Consider the following 18184-nt stretch of genomic DNA (forward strand, 5'->3'; position numbering starts at 1 on the left):
TCCCCTGACCACACAGCCCTTGGAGACAGGATCTCATACTTGGGTTTTATTTTATTTCGCAATAAAATAACATGCTGAAGCAGGAAAATGGGGATCGAGTACATCATTCACATCAGAAACCCAGTTCCAGCTGTCAACAATAAATAAATATTTAAACAGGGAGGAGTTCCTGACAGGCGCTAAGAGGTTCCCAGCATGTTCAAGAGGTAGAGTCCAGTGGAGAGGGAGACAGTCAGGCCGCCAGCTCCTGTTGAGATTCTCCAGTAGAGGCAAACTCAAATGACAATAAATAACAATACAACAACATGACAACAGCAGTGAAAATAATGTGCCATGACCACTGTCACAAAACCAACAATATGTTAGACTTAAATAATTGTCTCCTGGAGGAGCTCATAGCGCAGAGAAAACAGTGTGGATTTTCCTGGGGCACAGGGGAGCTGCCCGGTTAATTCACCTCCCCAGCCTGGGCCCGGGCAGAAGTCCCACCACGGAACGTGTGCTCAGTGATGCCATGAGGTGACCAGCGGGTTCTGATTGCCCCCAGTCCTGCTCTTCCCAGCCTCACTCCCAGCTTCTACGGTCCATCCAAGTTCATTGAGGTCCCTGCCTCATTTCTCCCAACACCCCAGTGAGCGTTACCTCACATCCACAGGAAAGAAACACGAGGCTCCCCTTCCATCCTGGGGAATCTCTTTTTCGCTGTTCTCATACCCACAAAAATAAAAGATGAGCTTGATTTAAAGAGGATTCTCTGGAACTGCCAAGAGATTTGTTTCTCAGGATCCTTTTCTCCCTCCTTCCACCCTGCCCGGCAAAAGAGCTGGACTAGCCGCTCACCAAGAGGCCCCATGCCCTTCTCCTGATGGGCCCCACATTCAACAGCAGCACGGAGCTAAGACAGGGCACATCCCAGCAAGAGGTCCTCAGCGGGCCCTGCTCACAGGTGGACCCTGATGCACACACAGGGTCGGGGCACCCGCAAGAGGCCACCAGGAGCACCAAGGTTCATTTCACATAAGCAAGATGGCCTCTTTTCAGGGCTCTCTATTGATCTGGAAAGGGGCTTGAAGGCCAGTGTTTGAGGTAAAAATCTCATCTGGGGCAAGCATCACATTGGTTCTCTGGCCTTGACAAGACCGCCAGGCTGGACACAGGAGTGTTGAGAAATGCAAGCTAAGGAACCCGCCGGGCAGCCCAGAGGCAGGTGAAGAGGACGGGATGGGAAGGCTCCACATCCACGGTTCCCTGTGTGCCCAGGACAGTCTGGGAACCAGGAAACCAGGATGTGTCCACCGACGGACAGGCAGAACGGCTAACCTGCTTGTCTTTCCCTCACTCATTTTCAAGTTTCCTTTTATCCACAAGTTTCCCAAAGCACCCTGGAATATCCCTTGCCCCGCTGAGAAGGGCCAGAGCCGATGCTGACTCTTGCACCATCCTTCTTTTCCCCCAGAGAGCCACACACAACCCTCCTCTTCAGCCCTTGGGCGCAGGTCCTAGAAGTGGGGGAACCCTCTCACGCACGGAATTCAGTCCCGCAGGGTCTAGAGGAGAGGGTGTCACCGGGTGGGCGTTTCCCTTCGCTGTCCTCTCTGGCTTTGCAGAACCCGCCCCCCCACACGGGGGCGGCGCCTCGGCTACGGGCGACCCAACCTCTCTGCCTGGCCGGCCCCCTCCCAGCCTGGAGGCTCAGGTATGCGAGGGCTCGGATGGGGAGGCAGAGGCGGAGGCGGCCGCGGCTTCGGCAGCTAGGTCCCGATAAGCTGGGGACTTCAGGAAGCGCGGGTACGAGTCCTTCTCCATCAGGGTGCGCGTCTTCCCCTGAGCCACGTCGAAGCACATGGCCGTGGGCGTCTGCAGGTTCGTCCTGGTCAGCTCCCTGGTCTCGTGGTCTATGTTCACCTGTGGGATGGAGGGCAAGCACGTGAGTGCGTGGGCGTCAGGGCACGGGGTGGCAGAGGCAGGAGGCCAGCAGGCACGGGAGGACTGGCACGTGGGGCAGTGAAGGCGCACTGGATTCCGAACACGGAACCGGGGGTCTCCAGAGTTGACCATCAACGGGCTTTTCAACTCTGGGCCTGTCCCCACCTTTGATCCAGTGTCTGTCCTCCAGTCTCTCAGAACGACCCAGGATATGTTGAGAATGGGTACAAATTCAACCTCTTTTCACCCATTCCACTGTAACAACCCGGGTTCAAGTCACCATCACCTCTGTCCTAGACTAGTGCCAGCGCCTGCTACCTGGTGTCTCTCTCTTCTCCCCTTAACCCCGGGCTCTATTCTCCACCCAGCAGAGCGAGCCTTTTAAAACCCAAGTCAGTTTGCTAGCAGCTCTGTTGTCTCCCGTCACTCAGAGGAAAAACCCAAGTGTGCAATGAGCCCACACGGCCACCTGGGCCGGCACCTGGCCATCTGCCACCTGTGTGACATCATCTCCCACTCTCTCTCCCTCAGGCTCCATTCCACATGGACCCACTTGCTGGTCTGTGGTCACAACAGGCACTCTCTGGTCTTTGCACTTTCCGTTTCCTGTGTTAGAATGTTCCTTCCTCCTTTTCAGGTCTCTGTTCGCATGTCACCTTATCAAACAGCCCACCCCTCACTTACCTTTATAAATCGGAAAGACCTCACATCCTCCCACCCCGTACTCTGGTATTCCCTTCCATATCCTGCTTTGTTTTTATCAGAGCAGAGATCATTCCCTGACAATATTTACTTAATTGGTTATTGTCACCTTCTCCCACTGGGGTAGAGACTTTTTGTTCACTGCCATATCCTCAATGTCTATAATACTGCCTTGCATGTAACTGATGCTCAACAAATCTTTATGGAATAAATAAAAGTGCTCAGAAAATATATTGTACAGATACAAAAGCAAGGCATTACTACTCTCTCTCCACAAGGTGGCGCCATACTCTCTATCAAACACAGTGGAGGCCTGGGGGAAGGTTAAAAGGTCCGCAGACCACAGACCTGAGGCAGGTCAACAAGGGGACTGAGCCAGGTTATCTTATGATGACCTGTCTCCCCAGTTGTGTAAGTGTTTTGAGCTCTAAAAAGGGCTTCGTTTACAGAAGTGCATATGGACAGAAGCCAAAAAACCCCTGCCAACCCCTCCGGTCCCACTGGTGAGTATGAGGGTAAAAGGAGGCAGGGGTGGCCCGGAGCCTGGCTTTATAGTCTCCAGCCTCCTGTGACAAATGAGGCCACTGTATTTCTAAACTCGGCCCTTTCCTTGCTGGCCCCCCACCATCCCCGATTCTCAGTGGGGAAGGAGCAGGCAGGGTCTGCAGGATCCCTGGCATATGTCGCGGCTCTGACCTCTTTGGGGGCTTCACTGCAGATGAATTCCTCAAAGATCCTGTGAGCCCGGGAGGCCAGCTTGGTAGCTGACCGGAGCTTCCTGAACTCCTCACAGGCCAGCCAGAACTCCAGGTTCTCCTCGCTGAACTCTGTCTTCAGGAAGGCGTGGAAGGCGGCCACTCCATCTGGGGTTGCAGGGAGAGAGGAAGAGACAGGTCAGACAGCGGGGACAGCCAGCCGGGAATAGAAGAAGAAAAGACAGCAATTGTAGTTAATGGTCTATTTTTAGGATGTAATTTTCTCCAACAAGGACCTGCCTTTGTATTCTGAATAGAGGCTGGCACACTAGGGGATCATTATTATTATTACTACTACTACTATTTTGCCCACACTTTTAGCATCCTCAGGCTGCCTCCACGGCACATGGGCACACATGTGCCATCCACAGACAGACACAACAGGGTCCCACTCACTTTTACTGCTCAGCAGCAAGTCAAATGACTCTCTCCACCCCAACACGTCTTCTGAGAAGTTTCTGCTAAAAAAAAAAAAGGCAGGATTTTAATTAAAAAAAAAAAAAAATCAACAAACTACTGCACAGCACAAATCCTAGCCAGAACGCTGATGGAAGTTGTATAATTCACACAATTGTATAATTGGATAATTATTGGAGCTGATGCCTCAAACTCTTAGTTGGGGTTCAGGGAAATAGTTATGTTTTCTAGAGGACAGCTCAGTAACCAGAAACCAAAGCAGGGAACTTCTGGCCCTCATTAAGTATCTAAGACTGTCTTCTTCACTGTCCAAAATTCTTTCTATCCCCCTGACTCTCAGAGCTTGTTTTGTATACTTTCTTAAGGAAATAAGGGTCTTATGAATAGAGATTATGTCTACCCATAACCCCAGAGCCTAACGCAGCACCTGGCACAGTTGATGGTCAGTATAAAAGGGCTTCCAGGTAAAGTGCATGTCAGTGGAAGTAGTCACTAATTTAAAACCCTCCAGTGGCCTTGGACCCTGCCCTTGCCCTGGTTGCATGTGCAATGACATCTCCAGGTGCGAGAGTCTGGTAACTAGACATTCAGGCCCTGGGTATCTTCATTTGTTGGTGGCATTAGAAGCCTGGAGCCATCCACGCAGTCACCCATGAGCCAGGCATCCATAGCAGACCGGCTATGACCAGCTCCATTACAATCTCTAGGAAAAGGTCACCAACATCCACGCTGGCATGTCCTAATTTCTCCCGGTATTTTCCTTCTCAGGACTCCTTTCCTGAATCTGGCTCCCTCCCTCCAGGGGCCCTAGGCTTTCAGCAGGACTTACCCCTCTTTGCTGTGTTTACTGTCCCACTCGAACTTGCCAACACTCCCAGTACCGGAGCCCAGTTCTGACTTGTGAAGAAAGACCCCCAGCCGTGTCTTGAACTCTTTGGCTCTGGAAGACAAAGCACGAGCTTGTGAGGATTCTCCACTCGCTCAGCCAGGGCAGAGAGATTTACGAGGTCCCAGAAGAGCTCAGGTTAGTGTCACCCAAATTCCAGCCTTGGGGCTCCTGGGAACCCGTTAACTGTTCCCAGGGCCTAAACGTTGCCTCTCTCAGCGGTATCATGAACCCAGAAACAATGAAAGCAGTATTTAGGCTGTGCCTCGGTAGGTCTTATACTTTCTGGGTCTACAGTACAGCACACGTGGGCTTTTGCCCACTTAAGTCCCACTGATCCATCTCTGTGCCTGTTGATTAGCAGAAGGCAGTTCAGCAGTCTCTTAGACTTGTCACAAGTATCTCTGGAGCTGTGTGGAAGCTGATTTCTGCCTTCCTCTTTACTTTTTCCTTCCCAGCTCCAGCAAGGATTGGAGTGGGTGAGTAGCTCCCTGGGAAGCGGGCACATCCCTCACAGGGGCAGCTGCTGAAAAACACCTGCCTGCCTTTCCAGGGCCAGAGGGCCCCTAGACCTATGACTTAGAATGAAAACCAAGTGCTTAAGAAACCGGGGAAGACTCGGTTCTGCCTGGTGATGCCACCGTGGTTTTCCTGAAGCTGGGTCACCTGAGCAGAAGCGCCACTTGTCAGAGGGTGGGGAATGGCAGTAAGCAGTGGTCCCTCTGCTTCCCTTTGCTTTGCCTTCTCCGTTCTCGTCGCCCATCCTTCTCTAAGACTCTAAGGAGGCATCTGAGAACGTGGAACCAAGTTGACCTCCGCCTCTCGTCACTTGCGTCCCATTCTCCAGCCCACCCAGGTCTGCAAGCCTGCTGCCACTGCACTCCCTAAGGTTGGTGGGACTTGTTCTTCTTCCTCCAGGCAGCTGGACAAGCTGCTCTTACCTCTCCAGGCAGTTGGTGGGGAAGGCGGCCAGGGTCCGGCACATGGCTGCGGGTGCAGGGCAGCACGTCGTGTGGAGGATGGTGACGGGCTCCAGCGGGCAACGCAGGGCGCGAGGAAGCAGAGCAGCAGCGGGCAGCGCCTCTCTGCGCAGATTGGGTTTATTCAACTGCTTGCGCCGAGCCAGCGGCTTTTATTGCCTTGGAGGGGGCGGGGCGGGGTGCGCGCCGCCGACCAATTGGAGAGCGATACTGAGCGCGGGCGAAGGCGCAGGAGGGGCCTGCAGCTCGACGGGGTGGGGCTCGCTGCCCGGGATGCGCCGCTACCCTCGTGCAACCTTCACACCGCGGGGGTGCTCACGGGGCTAATCCCCTCCTCTTGGCGGACACCAGCGTGGGGAGGGAGAAGCGGCAGAGAACTCACACGGAGAAGAGAAGCGCACACCCAGTTTAGTAGAGGGGAAAAAAAAAAAAAAACCACCTTCTGCCGCTAGTAAAAGCAGGAAACCAACTCAGCGGTGCCAGGAGGATTGGTGTTGAGGTGCCTCCTCGGGGAGGCACGCACGGTATCGAGCACAGCCTGAGCCTGAGTCTGTTGGGTCCTGCAGGACCGGAGCACAGGAAGCAAGCCAGGCAAGAGAGCATCATGGTTATACTGATAACTTCCATTTACTGTGCTCCTACCCAAATGGCCACGGGTCAACTAAGTAAGCCCTTTGTCATCCTCACCTCCATTTTATAGATGAAGAAACTGAGTCAGAACGTTAGAGAGACTTGCCCAAGATCAGAGTTAGAAATAGCAGACAAGGGTTGGGGTTGGTGGCTGGCTTTATTGAGCATCTACTATGTACTTTTTTTTTTTTTTTTTGCAGTACGTGGGCCTCTCACTGTTGTGGCCTCTCCCGTTGCGGAGCACAGGCTCCGGACGCGCAGGCTCAGCGACTATGGCTCACGGGCCCAGCCGCTCCGCGGCATGTGGGATCTTCCCGGACCGGGGCACGAACCCGTGTCCCCTGCATCGGCAGGTGGACTCTCAACCACTGCGCCACCAGGGAAGCCCTACTGTGTACTTTTTTTACTAAGACTCGGGTTAAATAACTTGCTCAAAGTCACACAGTAAGTGTTTTGCCAGAAGTCAAATATGAATTTACCATGCTTTTTCACTGCCCCTCCGCAGATTAGAATCCCACCACCTCCGGAACTAGTGAATGATCCTGCCTTTAAGCAGTTGCCAGCTAGTTCGGCGTCCTCATCTCTGAGATAAAGGTAATAAATGCTCTGCCTCTCTCCTCACTTTCCCATAAAGGCATCACAGCCTCCCCATTGCCCCTCACTTCCCTTTGGGATTGCTGTTAAGAGGCTGCACTTGAAGTTAAGAGTGTACCATCTAGGGATAGATTTCTCAGTTTCAAATCTGGGCTCCACCATTTACTGATGGGAGACTTTAGGCGAGTTTCTCAACCTTTCCACACCTCCATTTCCTTGTCTCTAAAACAGAAAACATGATGCGCTTATTTCATAAAGTTGTTGTGAGGACTAAAGAAATTTAATTCTTAGTTTGAATTCCCCAGGAGACGGGAAACTTAGTTGCTCGGAGGCAGAGACTTGCTGGGGAGAGTTCTGGGAACTAAGAGGGTGTGAGGGAAGCAGGCTTGGGCAGAGGGAGGAAACGAATGCCGGAAGCTGGTCCCAGGGGGTGCTCTGGAGTGGGATGACTCTTCTGAGCAGACCCGCAGTGAAGCAAGGGGCCGGGCCTTTGTATCCCTCATCAACAGTTCATTGGACGGCCTAATTTTAAACGAGGCAATTCCCTTTGTTAAGGGAGAGACGGCTGTGAGCCTACAGCAGCCAGCACCCTGGGGAATAAGGGCCTGGTCCCAAACGCAGATCTGGGAGACACACCACAGCACCTGTAGCCACACCTGGAAGGTGCTTGGGACAGAGCTCAGCTCGTAGTCAGCGCTCAGTCAACCTTGGCTCTCAGGTTTACTTAGTAGGGTTACAGGGGTTGCTAGACAACAAGAAAAAGTAGCAAGTTTTTTTGTGACTCTCGGAGTTTAGGTGTTTATTTCATGAGGGGCGTTTAAGAGTTGCTATTCCTCAGCGGGGGCTGGAAGGAAGGGTCGGAAACCAGAGGTGAAGAGGTTCCACCTGACAGAGCTCAGTGAGAAGTCCCAGAAAAGCTGGTCAGGGAAGGAAAGGGGAAAACCACAGAGGGGAAGAGGAGAGGAAGGCCTGTGAGAGAGCCACTGAGGCACCGCTATAGGAAAAGAGGCCCCAATCAGAACAATATGGGGGGTCTTTTGTCAGAGCAGATTCCCTTGTTAAGCCAGGGCCTGCGGAAGATGATCCAGTTAGTCAAAACCTAATGCTCTCTGAAGCCAGAGCTGAACCCTCCCCAGCCTCCCGGTGGTTAGTGGAACACAGGGACAGGCGAGGCAGCAGCTCATGCATTGGTAGCGCCATCTTAGATGCCGCTTCCCACCTGCACCCCGTCTGGCCCGCCTGGGCTCTTGTTCTACTTTTCTCACAAGTCCAGGGCTGGATTGGTGTGGGGCAGGGCGATGGGCAAGAGTTGGGAGGGGGGCAACGGAAGGATGCCTTTTTGAACATTTGCTTCTCCGCACAGCCCTTGGTCCACACGATGACGCAGCCCAGCCGGCAGCATTAGCAGGCCCTTCTGCTGGAGGAGTTCGTCAGCTGGGATGAGGGCTGTTTTGTCACCTGCTGCTGCTTCTGCCCCAGTGCATATGCTTTTATTATGCAGCTGCCGAATGGGGACGTGGGTGGTGTCTGAGACAGCTTTTCTCCAAGCAATAAGAGCAAGTTTATGGACGGATCGAACCCCCGGTCTTACCCTCGGTAGTACCACGTTGGAATCAGCCTGGACGTGGCCACATGACAACAATAATAGTGATTAGGCAGAAAAGCTCCTCAAACCTTCCTGTCCTTTCTGCATTCCCTGTGAATAGACCAGAGGAGCTTTTAAATTTCCATTCTGCAGACAACAAAACGGCAGTGCTAAAGGCCCTTAGTTAAATGCAATGGAGCTGAAAACAGCTGAACCCTGGGCCGAATCTCCAGATTCCCGAGCTGGTACTTTTTCATTCGACAAAGAAAGCGAAAGAGACAAAGGAATTGATGCATGGTGCACAGATGGGCAAAGCCAAGAGCACAAAGCTCCCTGCTCAAGACGAAGAGCCCTCTCCAAGTTCAGCCTGCCTCCCGGTTGCCATGGTTACCTCTTCAGTTTCCAGGCAGAAACTTTTTGAAGTTCACGGTTTATCCTAAATTCTCTTCCCAGCAGGTAAAGCGGTTCATGTCTACAATTGCAGTAATGACTCAACAGTTGCTGTCAATCCAGCAAGCTGAGCTCGCCTGTGAATCGTACTGGCTTTGACAGAACCTGACCTCATTTTTGCCCAGCGCTCCCAGTGCAGCTGTGCTCTCTTTAGTGGAGAGTATGGGGACACAGCTCTGCAGCCTGGGTCATCTGGGGTCAGGATTCAACATCCCACAATATCCCAGCCACATTGCCTACCATCTCCTTCCGCCCCTCTGACCCCCCAGGACCACTCTTTCCACAGAGACTGAGGTCTAGACAGGACCTTTGTCTGCTGAAAACAGTTAGAGGAAATGAAAATACTTACTCGACTTTGGCACAGACGATCCCCACAGCGGTCTGGACCTTCCAAAGTCAGTCATCAATCTACTAATGAATATTTATTAAGAATTTACTATGGGGCTTCCCTGGTGGTGCAGTGGTTAAGAATCCACCTGCCAATGCAGGGGACACAGGTTCGATCTCTGGCCCGGGAAGATCCCACATGCCACGGAGCAAGTAAGCCCATACGCCACAGCTACTGAGCCTGCGCTCTGGAGCCCGCGGGCCACAACTACTGAAGCCCGCGTGCCACAACTACTGAAGCCTGCACGCCTAGAGCCCGTGCTCCGCAACAAGAGAAACTACCGCACTAAGAAGCCCGCGCACCACAACCAAGAGTAGCCCCCCTCTCGTCGCAACTAGAGAAAGCCCACGTGCAGCAACGCAAACATAAATAAATAAATAAATAAAAGAAACATGACCCCAAAAAAGAGAATTAAAAAAGAAAAAAAGAATGTACTATGTTCCCAAGTTGATGGGGAAACAACAGCTTTTAAGGCTCCTCTCTGACTGTAATGGCCTTATATTTCCTTCCAGCTGAGGAAACAGAACTACCAGAGGGGAGAGGGAGAGGTGATAGGAAATGATTGCCTGGTGTTGCAACAAGTGTCCAGGAAAGGGAGAGATCAGAGAGCGTTGGCAGTGTTTAAAAAAAAAACAGGAGTGAGAGAGGTTTGAGCACCATGGAAGGTCAGAATATGCAGGGCATGTGGGAGGAAGCATGCCTCGGTGGGACAAACAACTAGGAAATGCGTGTTGTAGTTTGGGGGTACAGCAAAGATGCACAAAGATCTAGGAATTCCTTACATACAGGCAGAGGAGCTTAAGCTGGCAGTGTGCACACTTGGATGCCACTTTTAGGTTTAGAAGCACAAAAACAGCAGGGGCAGCACATATCCTAAGACGTCTGCATGAGAAGGGAGAGATCACCTCCAGCAGACGTGAAATAGTCTCTGGGGGTCAGTTCCCTGCTGCATCATGACAAGAACTGTGGGTATTCTCCCTTCCTGGGCAGGGGAAGTTGACAGAGTTCAGCCTGGGTGCAAGAAATGACTGCTTTCCCCTGATCATCCTTTAGGGCATTGGGTGTAGCTCACTTTGATGGCTGTACTACTCAGCTCTGATTTCTCCTCTTCCCTCCCCTCCTTCCCTCTGAGCAGAGTTTTGAGGGGATGGGAGGCCTGCTTCTCTCTACCCAACTGGACCAATGGACCCCTAGCCTGCAAGGAGGGCAGTCCCAGCCACTTGGGAGAGGCTGAAACTCTTCAGCAGCACCTATGGCTAGTAGGATCACGTCTAGTCTCCTCTGCATGGCACCTAAGGCTCTAATCAACTGATCTCGCATCCTTCACCTCACACCCTAACACCCAGCCAGCCTCAGCAGCTGCAGGTTACCCCAGGCACCGTGCTGCCTGTACCAACAAGCCCTGAGCACGAGGTTCTCTAGGCCTGAAGGACCCTCCAATCCCAGTGCTACTCATTTTAAAAGATATTTTCAATAAACTATATATATTGAGATATAGTTTGCATATAATGAATGCACAGATCTTAAGTATACAGCTCGATGAGTTTTGACAAATGTAGACATCCACGTAACCATGGCATACACCGTGCCAGCTTGCTGGGTGGCATTTTAATCAAGAGCCAATCAAGCTACGGAATACTTCTGTCACCCTAGAAAACTTCATGCTCCTTCCAGCCAGCCTCCCCCACCACCCCCATCAGAGGCAACCACTAGTCTGAGTCCTAGAACCATAGGACTCACATTGAATCCTGAGTTTGTTTTCTACATATTTTTGAGGCCTGGCGCAAGTGCTCTCTCATCCCTGGAACTTGTTCCTGCCTATGTTACCCTGAACTCAGAATTGATTCCCAATCTGTTTGCTCTGTGAGCTCCTGCAGGGCAGGGAACCATTGCCTTGGTCCTCTTTTTTTTTTTTTTTTTGCGGTACGTGGGCCTCTCACTGTTGTGGCCTCTCCCGTTGCGGAGCACAGGCTCCGGACGCGCAGGCTCAGCGGCCATGGCTCACGGGCCCAGCCGCTCCGCGGCATGTGGAATCTTCCCAGACCGGGGCACGAACCCGCGTCCCCTGCATCGGCAGGCGGACTCTCAACCGCTGCGCCACCAGGGAAGCCCAAACCTTGGTCCTCTTTTTATCTTCAGCCCCTAGCACCGTGCCCAGTTTGGTGTGTATTCTGTAAATGTTGGCTGGCAGGCTGGCTTCTGTTTCAACACAAACCTTAATAGCTATGAACTCTAACTGTGTGCCAGGCTCTGTTCTGTGTGCTGCTTCCGCTGAATTATCTTTCGGTTCTCACAATCACCCCATAAGCCGGGTTCTATCTTGTCTTCATTTTACATTTGAGTGAACTCTGGCAGAGGCTGGTTAAGTAACTTGCCTGTGATCACACAGCTAGTGGGTGGTCAAGCTGGGTTTTGATCTCAGTCCAATTCCAGAGCCTGTGTTGCTAACATACACCATGCCAGTCTGCTGTATGGTGTTTTCTAGAACTCAGAGTTTGCTCACTATGAGAAGAACGAAGCATAAGCTTGGGAAGGACGTTACACCTCATCCTCTGTTTTCTGTAGTTTTCTTTCCTGTATCCCCCCGACCCCGACCCCTCTTCTTTGCTCACCCCATCCCTCTGCAGCCATTCATGTTTCCCACTTTCTGTCTTTGCCTTCAGCTGTGTGTCATCACTGGCTCTGGACCTGTCTGCTTCTTTTGTCTCTTGCGTATGCAATTCCCACACGTGACTGCCGAGAGCTCCTTCCTCTGCTAAAATCCCTTGGTTAACATCTGGGCTTTTATTATCTTTTCAGGAAAACTCAATTCAGCTGCTTTGCCACGCCTCCTTTCCCAGCTGTGCTTCCCAAGCCCTCTTTGCTCATAGAGGATCCTGGCTCCCACCTTGGAAAGAGCCCAGGGGCAGCTTTCAAGGGAGGCAGAGCTCCAGTTCCCAAAGCCTTTGGGATGTGTGGGCCCTGGAAACCTTTGTTCATCCTCTTCTGGTAGATGGAGCCTCTGGGGTTAATGCTTTCCCCGCTGCATGCGGGCCGTGGCCCTTCACAGGCCCCGTGCTTGGTGTTTTGTGGTCTCCCCCATGCAGGTGGGCTCGCCTGTCTGGCTGTGATGGTCTGCTTTACCCCACAGCCCAACCAGACTGTCTGCCTGCCTTGAATCGTGAATTCTCCCGGCGTCTGGGGTCCCCCTGCAGCGCGCTGCCTCAGCTTTCACATGCGTGTGCTCGCATATTGATTCATTCCCTAGAGTATCAACGAAATCAGTGGCAATAAATGAGGCCCCCCCTCACCCTAATACTGCCAATTCCAAAAGAGGAGGGTCACCTAAGCGCCCTGGGTTTCTGTCTTCCTCCTTTTCACCCTCCCTCCCCATCTCCTTTTTCACTTTTGTCACGAATGTCATTTTTCTGAGAGCATCTCACTTCTACTCACTGAGTCTTGGAAACAAAGTTTATAAAAACCTAGATTGTTCTCATTTCATAATCTTCCAAGGCCCTGGGAAGCCACGTAGAATGACAGATTAGAGGGGGCAAAAAAGTGAGGCCTGGGATTTGCAAATGACTGCAAGGTGAAATTTACATGTCCAATTCCCTGTTCTTTCCTGGACTGAGGAGTGAGGACTTTGGGATTCCAGACCTGGGACGTGAGGCAGGTATCGCCTGCCGGCTTGTGTCTCACTCCAGGCAGGAAACAAGCACCGGGGGAATCTAACAGATGCCACCCCCGGTTGGGGAGGAGAGGGGGCTTCTGACCGACTCACTCCCTCTACCATATTCACCGGCCGGGGCAGCCACCAACACTGATAGGCGATGCTCTGGGCAAGGAGAAGGCCCCCTGCTCTCTGGGAAGCAAATGGCCTACCTGAAACATTGTTTTACTCTCAAACCACATGGGGGGGAGGGGGGGTGGCGGACGGGGGACTGAAAGACCCTCAGAGATGGAAACCTCTGCAAGCAGCAGTTTAAGTCCCAGCCCACCCCCCTTCATTTCTTAGGGGAGCTCAGCACACCAGTCCATCCCTGGTCCTAGAGACACTTGGTGTGCTCTCCTCGGCTGGAAAGCTGCCTTTGAGATGTAGGTGCTCACTTGGGCGGGTCTGAAATGGCCTCAGGGTGGCCTGGAACCTGGAATCTGTACCCAGCTCAGTGTCGGGCATAGTATAGATAGTCATGAGATATTGGCTGAGGAAGGAAGGAGCGCGTCCCGCTGGACACGGTGGGTGTCATTGGAGAGCCATTGTCAGCTCAGTCATGAGATATTGGCTGAGGAAGGAAGGAGTACGTCCCACTGGACACGGTGGATGTCATTGGAGAGCCATCGTCAGCTCGGCCTCTCCAGGCTCCTTGGGGTCGCAGACACTCCTGGCTGAACTCCAAGCTGATGACTTTCTGGAATTGGGTCGCAGACAGTCTGCCTTACGCAATGAAATTTATTATCATGCACTTCCCTCACATGGCCCCCACTGGGGCTGGTGGAGTCCCCCAATGCAGGCAAACCGGCACAAAGCCAGGGAAAGTCTGACACGCATCCGTCCTTCCAGAGCCCAGCTCGAGTTGGAAACAGGGCACCAGACACACACGGAGCTGTGCCACTTCGTCCCGTCTCTCTGAAGGTCTTCAGTGAGGAGAGCTCCTGGCACACCTCGCCGCCTTTCCCTCTCTCCTAGGTATTCCAGAGAGGCAGGTGCTAGGGAGATGCTGTGTTTGGTAGTAAGAACAGATTTCAGCTGCTTGCAGCTGGCTAACACCTGGCCCTGTTCTAGACCTTGTCTTGGAGGAAGGGACATGCCATTTGCAGGGCCCCCATGAGCCAACACTGAGCTCAGTGCCTTCCAGATGGAGAAACCAACAGCGTGGGTAAGTAATCTACCCACAGTGACCCACCCAGTGAACAGAGGTGCCAGGATTGAAACCCAGTTCTGTCCAGCAGATCCGGACGCAGGGCTACCCATTGCCCCGTCCTCTTGCCTCTGAGCAGCACCCCCGGCCCCTGGCTGCCACTTCAGGCCATTTCTCCACGCTGCCCTAGAGAGGGATATGTAGGTGCTTACACAGGCCACAGATGACACACGAGGACTGCTCACACAGCAAGCCCCGGCACGTGAATGTCTCACACACGTGCAGAGGTGTCAGGCCGGAGCTACAGGAGTGGTTTGCCATCTCCTGGGAGTTTGGGACCTGCCCTCTTTTGAGTCACAGTGCATGAACCCCCATTTCAATAGGGAGAGAATAGGGGCCGGTGGGGAGGGTTGAAGGAGGGGCACAGAGGAAAAGCAATCTTGTAGGAAAGCAGGAGGCTTGACAAAGCATCAACGGTAGCTGTCCCTCCGTAACAAGTTGGGAGGAAACGTGCCTCCTTACACTGTGCCCGCAGCTCCCCGAGCGAAGGGAGGAACGTGGCCAGCTGTCTGAGCCACGGGAGGCTGGGGCCGGCAGAGGTGGGGTGGGAGGGAAGGGGGCGGGGGGGAGCCATGGGAACAGGTGATCCTTTCACAAGCTCCCCGGCCATCAGCTCCTGACATAGCAGATGTCCTAGAAACAGGCCCAGGTGGACAGGGGGAAGAGCGCAGCGGGAGGCTGCGTGATGTTTGGCCGAGAAAGAAATGAGCTCTGCCTAATGGGCCCCGGACATCTGCGCAGGGGAGACACGCGCTGGGCTGTGTGGCTGAGCCCCGGCGAGCCACTCCCTCTCCACGTGGCTGTGCTGCTCCGGTGTGGGCTACAGGAGAACCTGTTGGATCCAAATCCCCAGGCTTCCCGAACCCCCGGGCGGCAGCAATGGGGAGGACAATTGCTACGTGAAGCGAGCATTCTCTGTGCTCCAAATTTATGGTTCTTCTCATCTCATCTCATCCTCACGCTAACCTCTGCGGAAGGTATGCCTGCTATTGTGGTTTTACAGATGGGGAAACCGAGGCATAGAGAGGCTAATTGAAGAAGGGACAAGAGGCCAGAGCCCTGGTTTGATACCGGGTCGTCTGACGCCAGCACCCACGCAGTGACCCACTCACTGTGTAGACAGCCCCCTCCTCGCCCCCTCCAGAGTTGCAGAAAGCTCTTTCCTGCCCTGGGTTCCAAACACTCACATCCGCAGCTCTAAGAGGATTCGAGAGATGAAGGTTTACCTTCCTTCTCTTTTAATTCAGTCTGGGCTTCCTTTCTTGGGAACAGGAACAGGGCTTTCAGCTTCCAAGGCTCAGTTCAGGAGGAGCCAGCCCTTCAATCCCGGCAGCTTTTGACCCTGGAGCCGCGCTCATCACCTAGAACATCCATCCACTCTAAGAACGGTACTTTCGGGACTTCCCTGGCCGTCCAGTGGTCAAGACTTTGCCTTCCAATGCAGGGGGTGCGGGTTCAGTCCCTGGTGGGAGAGCTAAGATCCCACATGGCTTGCAGCCAAAAAACCAAAACATAAAACAGAAGCAGTAGTGTAACAAATTCAATAAAGACTTTAAAAATGGTCCATAAAAAAAAAAAAAAGAATGGTATTTTCACTTATCCAACACCTACCCAGTCCTAGCCTGGAGTTTGGAATCTCACTCATATGAGCTCATTTAATGCCCACTGGGAACCTGGCGGGTGGGCGGGCCTCCCTCTAGCTGGTCTCCCACCTCCGAGGCTGCCCCTCTTGTCTTCTATCTGTCCTTCCATATAGGTGCCGTCCAAGGTTGTGCCCTGGCCAGCCTCTCTCCTGGTACTTCAGCCTCTAGCAGAGTCAGCTGTATTTGCTTCAACCATTCTCTATACACTGCTGCCTTCCCGAACCCATCTCTCTCACCCCTTCTAGCGTTCAAGACCCATATTTCCACCTGCTTATTAGGTGTCTTCATACTTAACTTGTCCAAAACTCATTCAATATGGTGTACATACCATCATGTGACTCGATGAATGGCCTTGATGAATGGCAGTAGAGCATCCATTCAGTTGCTCTTGAGAGGAATCTCACTCACCATCGATGATCCCTCACTTTCATCCCTCCTGTTTCCAATCAGCCTCTAAGTCCTGTCTACTCTCATCCAATCTCTGGACTCTCCTTTCTCCATCCTCACAACCACTGTCCACCTTCTTGCATCCTAAGCCGTCTTCTCACATCCTACCCATCCTACCCACTGTGGTGCCAGATAAAGAAAAATTGGAGCGTGTCCTTACCCTCTTCAAGCCTCCAGTGTCTCCCACCTCCCCCAGGGCCACACTGAAACCCTCAGCAGGACATTCCCGTTCCTCCACAGTCTGGTGCCAACCCGTTGCTGCAGACTCCTCTTCTACCTGCCCCCCAACCCCTTCAGCTCTGGTCACGCTCCATAACCTTTCCCCCAAACGCTCCACACCGTTCACTTGCTTTCACGTACGTCGTCATTGCCATTACCTGAAATGACCTTCCCCTTTTGTCTGATAAACTCCTATTCATCTGACAAGACCCAACTCAAAATGCACCTCTCCAAATGTCCTTATTCTTCAAAGACGCTTGCTGAGATGTTTAGGAGCGAGTGTCATGACATCCCTCACTGACTTCGAGATGATTCAGCTATATGCCTACATAAGTGTGTATATATCTGCGTATCTAGGTATCTATATCCACCTGTCTATATATCAAGAGAGAGAAAGATAATATGGCAAATGATAGCAATGGTTGAACCTAGGTGGTGGTTATAATCATCTTTCAGCTCTTCTATATGCTTGACAATTTTCACAATTAAAAGTTGGGAGACAAGGGCCTACTGTATAGCACAGGCAACTATAGTCAATATCTTGTAATAACCTATCATGGTAAAAAATCTGAAAAAGAATGTATATATATTCTTTATGTATATATAACTGAATCACTTTGCTGTACACCTGAAACTAACACAACATTGTAAATCAACTATACTTCAATAAAAAAATTTTTTTAAGTTGGGGGAAAAACCACCTCATCTATGATTTGTCCTCATTGCCCCCAACAAAGTGTTTGTTTGTTTTTTTGTTTATTGGCTGCACGGCTTCTGGAATCTTAGTTCCCTGAACAGGGATTAAACCCTCGCCCTCAGCAGTGAAAGCGTGCAGTCCTAGCCACTGGGGTGCCAGGGAATTCCCCCCAACAAAGTGAATTACCTCTTTCATTGTGTTCCCTAAACATTCTGTGTTTGCCAACAACACAGCACTTTACTACATTTTATTGTAATTTTGCATTTAGCAACTTTCTCTTCTGCAAATTGTGAACCTGCAAAAGCACGGTAGTTGCACACAGCAGGCACACAATAACTGTTCATTTGCATGAATGGATGTCCTCTCCTGTGAGGTTGAGAAGCAATAAGCCATGGGAACAGGAAGTCTTGGGAATTACCATAGACCAGCCCCCAGGCTACGTTCTCCGTCACACGGACGCTGACAAGCCCGGGAAGGCGCCTTGGCATGGGGAAAGATAATAAATGGCTGTTTACTGAATGGCAGAAAACAGTTTAAAACTCAGGAGATCCAGCCTCTGTGACCAGTTCCGTGACTAACCAGCTGTGTGACCGTGGGCAATGACCAACCTCTCTGTGCCTCTGTTTGGGAAAGTGTGTGACTGTGCTCTGAGAAGTCTAAGATTTACACAAATAATGCGGTACTCTCCTCATTTCTATTATTAAAATGAACAAGACTTTTTCGTCGTGGCCAGGACCAGTGAAGAATTCTGAGTCACTCTGTCTGGGGCTGGAGGGCGGGGCTTCGGTTCATTGAAGGATGGGAATTTCCACCCAGCTGGAAGGAATGAGCCACTGTGGCTTGGCCCTCATCTTCTCCCACCCCCGCTTTCCCTTTCCTCTGACCAATTGACAACTTCTGGGAAACAGACAGAACTAAGAATCTTAAAATAGAGCAGCAAACATCTGGGCTCGTAGCCCCAGGCTCG

General features: G+C 52.0%; 1 protein-coding gene across 2 annotated transcripts; it reads right to left on the minus strand.

The window, feature by feature from the left end:
* Positions 1-1692: 1692 nt before the first annotated feature.
* RGS16 (regulator of G protein signaling 16) lies at positions 1693-5703 on the minus strand (the record flags this gene model as incomplete). Of its 2 annotated transcripts, none has more annotated exons than XM_082667226.1 (5): positions 5628-5703; positions 4630-4740; positions 3780-3841; positions 3325-3491; positions 1693-1905 (listed from the first exon to the last, which is right to left on the minus strand). In XM_082667226.1, the coding sequence occupies exons 1-5, from the start codon at positions 5669-5671 to the stop codon at positions 1693-1695; spliced, it is 597 nt and encodes a 198-aa protein (XP_082523352.1). In that variant the 5' UTR covers positions 5672-5703. The 2 variants fall into 2 exon arrangements, with proteins under 2 accessions (XP_082523352.1, XP_082523351.1); XM_082667225.1 differs by having other exon boundaries at positions 3780-3844.
* Positions 5704-18184: the final 12481 nt, after the last annotated feature.

The sequence above is a fragment of the Grampus griseus genome (genome assembly GCF_964374135.1).
Source record: "Grampus griseus genome assembly, chromosome: 1".
Lineage (NCBI taxonomy): Eukaryota > Metazoa > Chordata > Mammalia > Artiodactyla > Delphinidae > Grampus > Grampus griseus.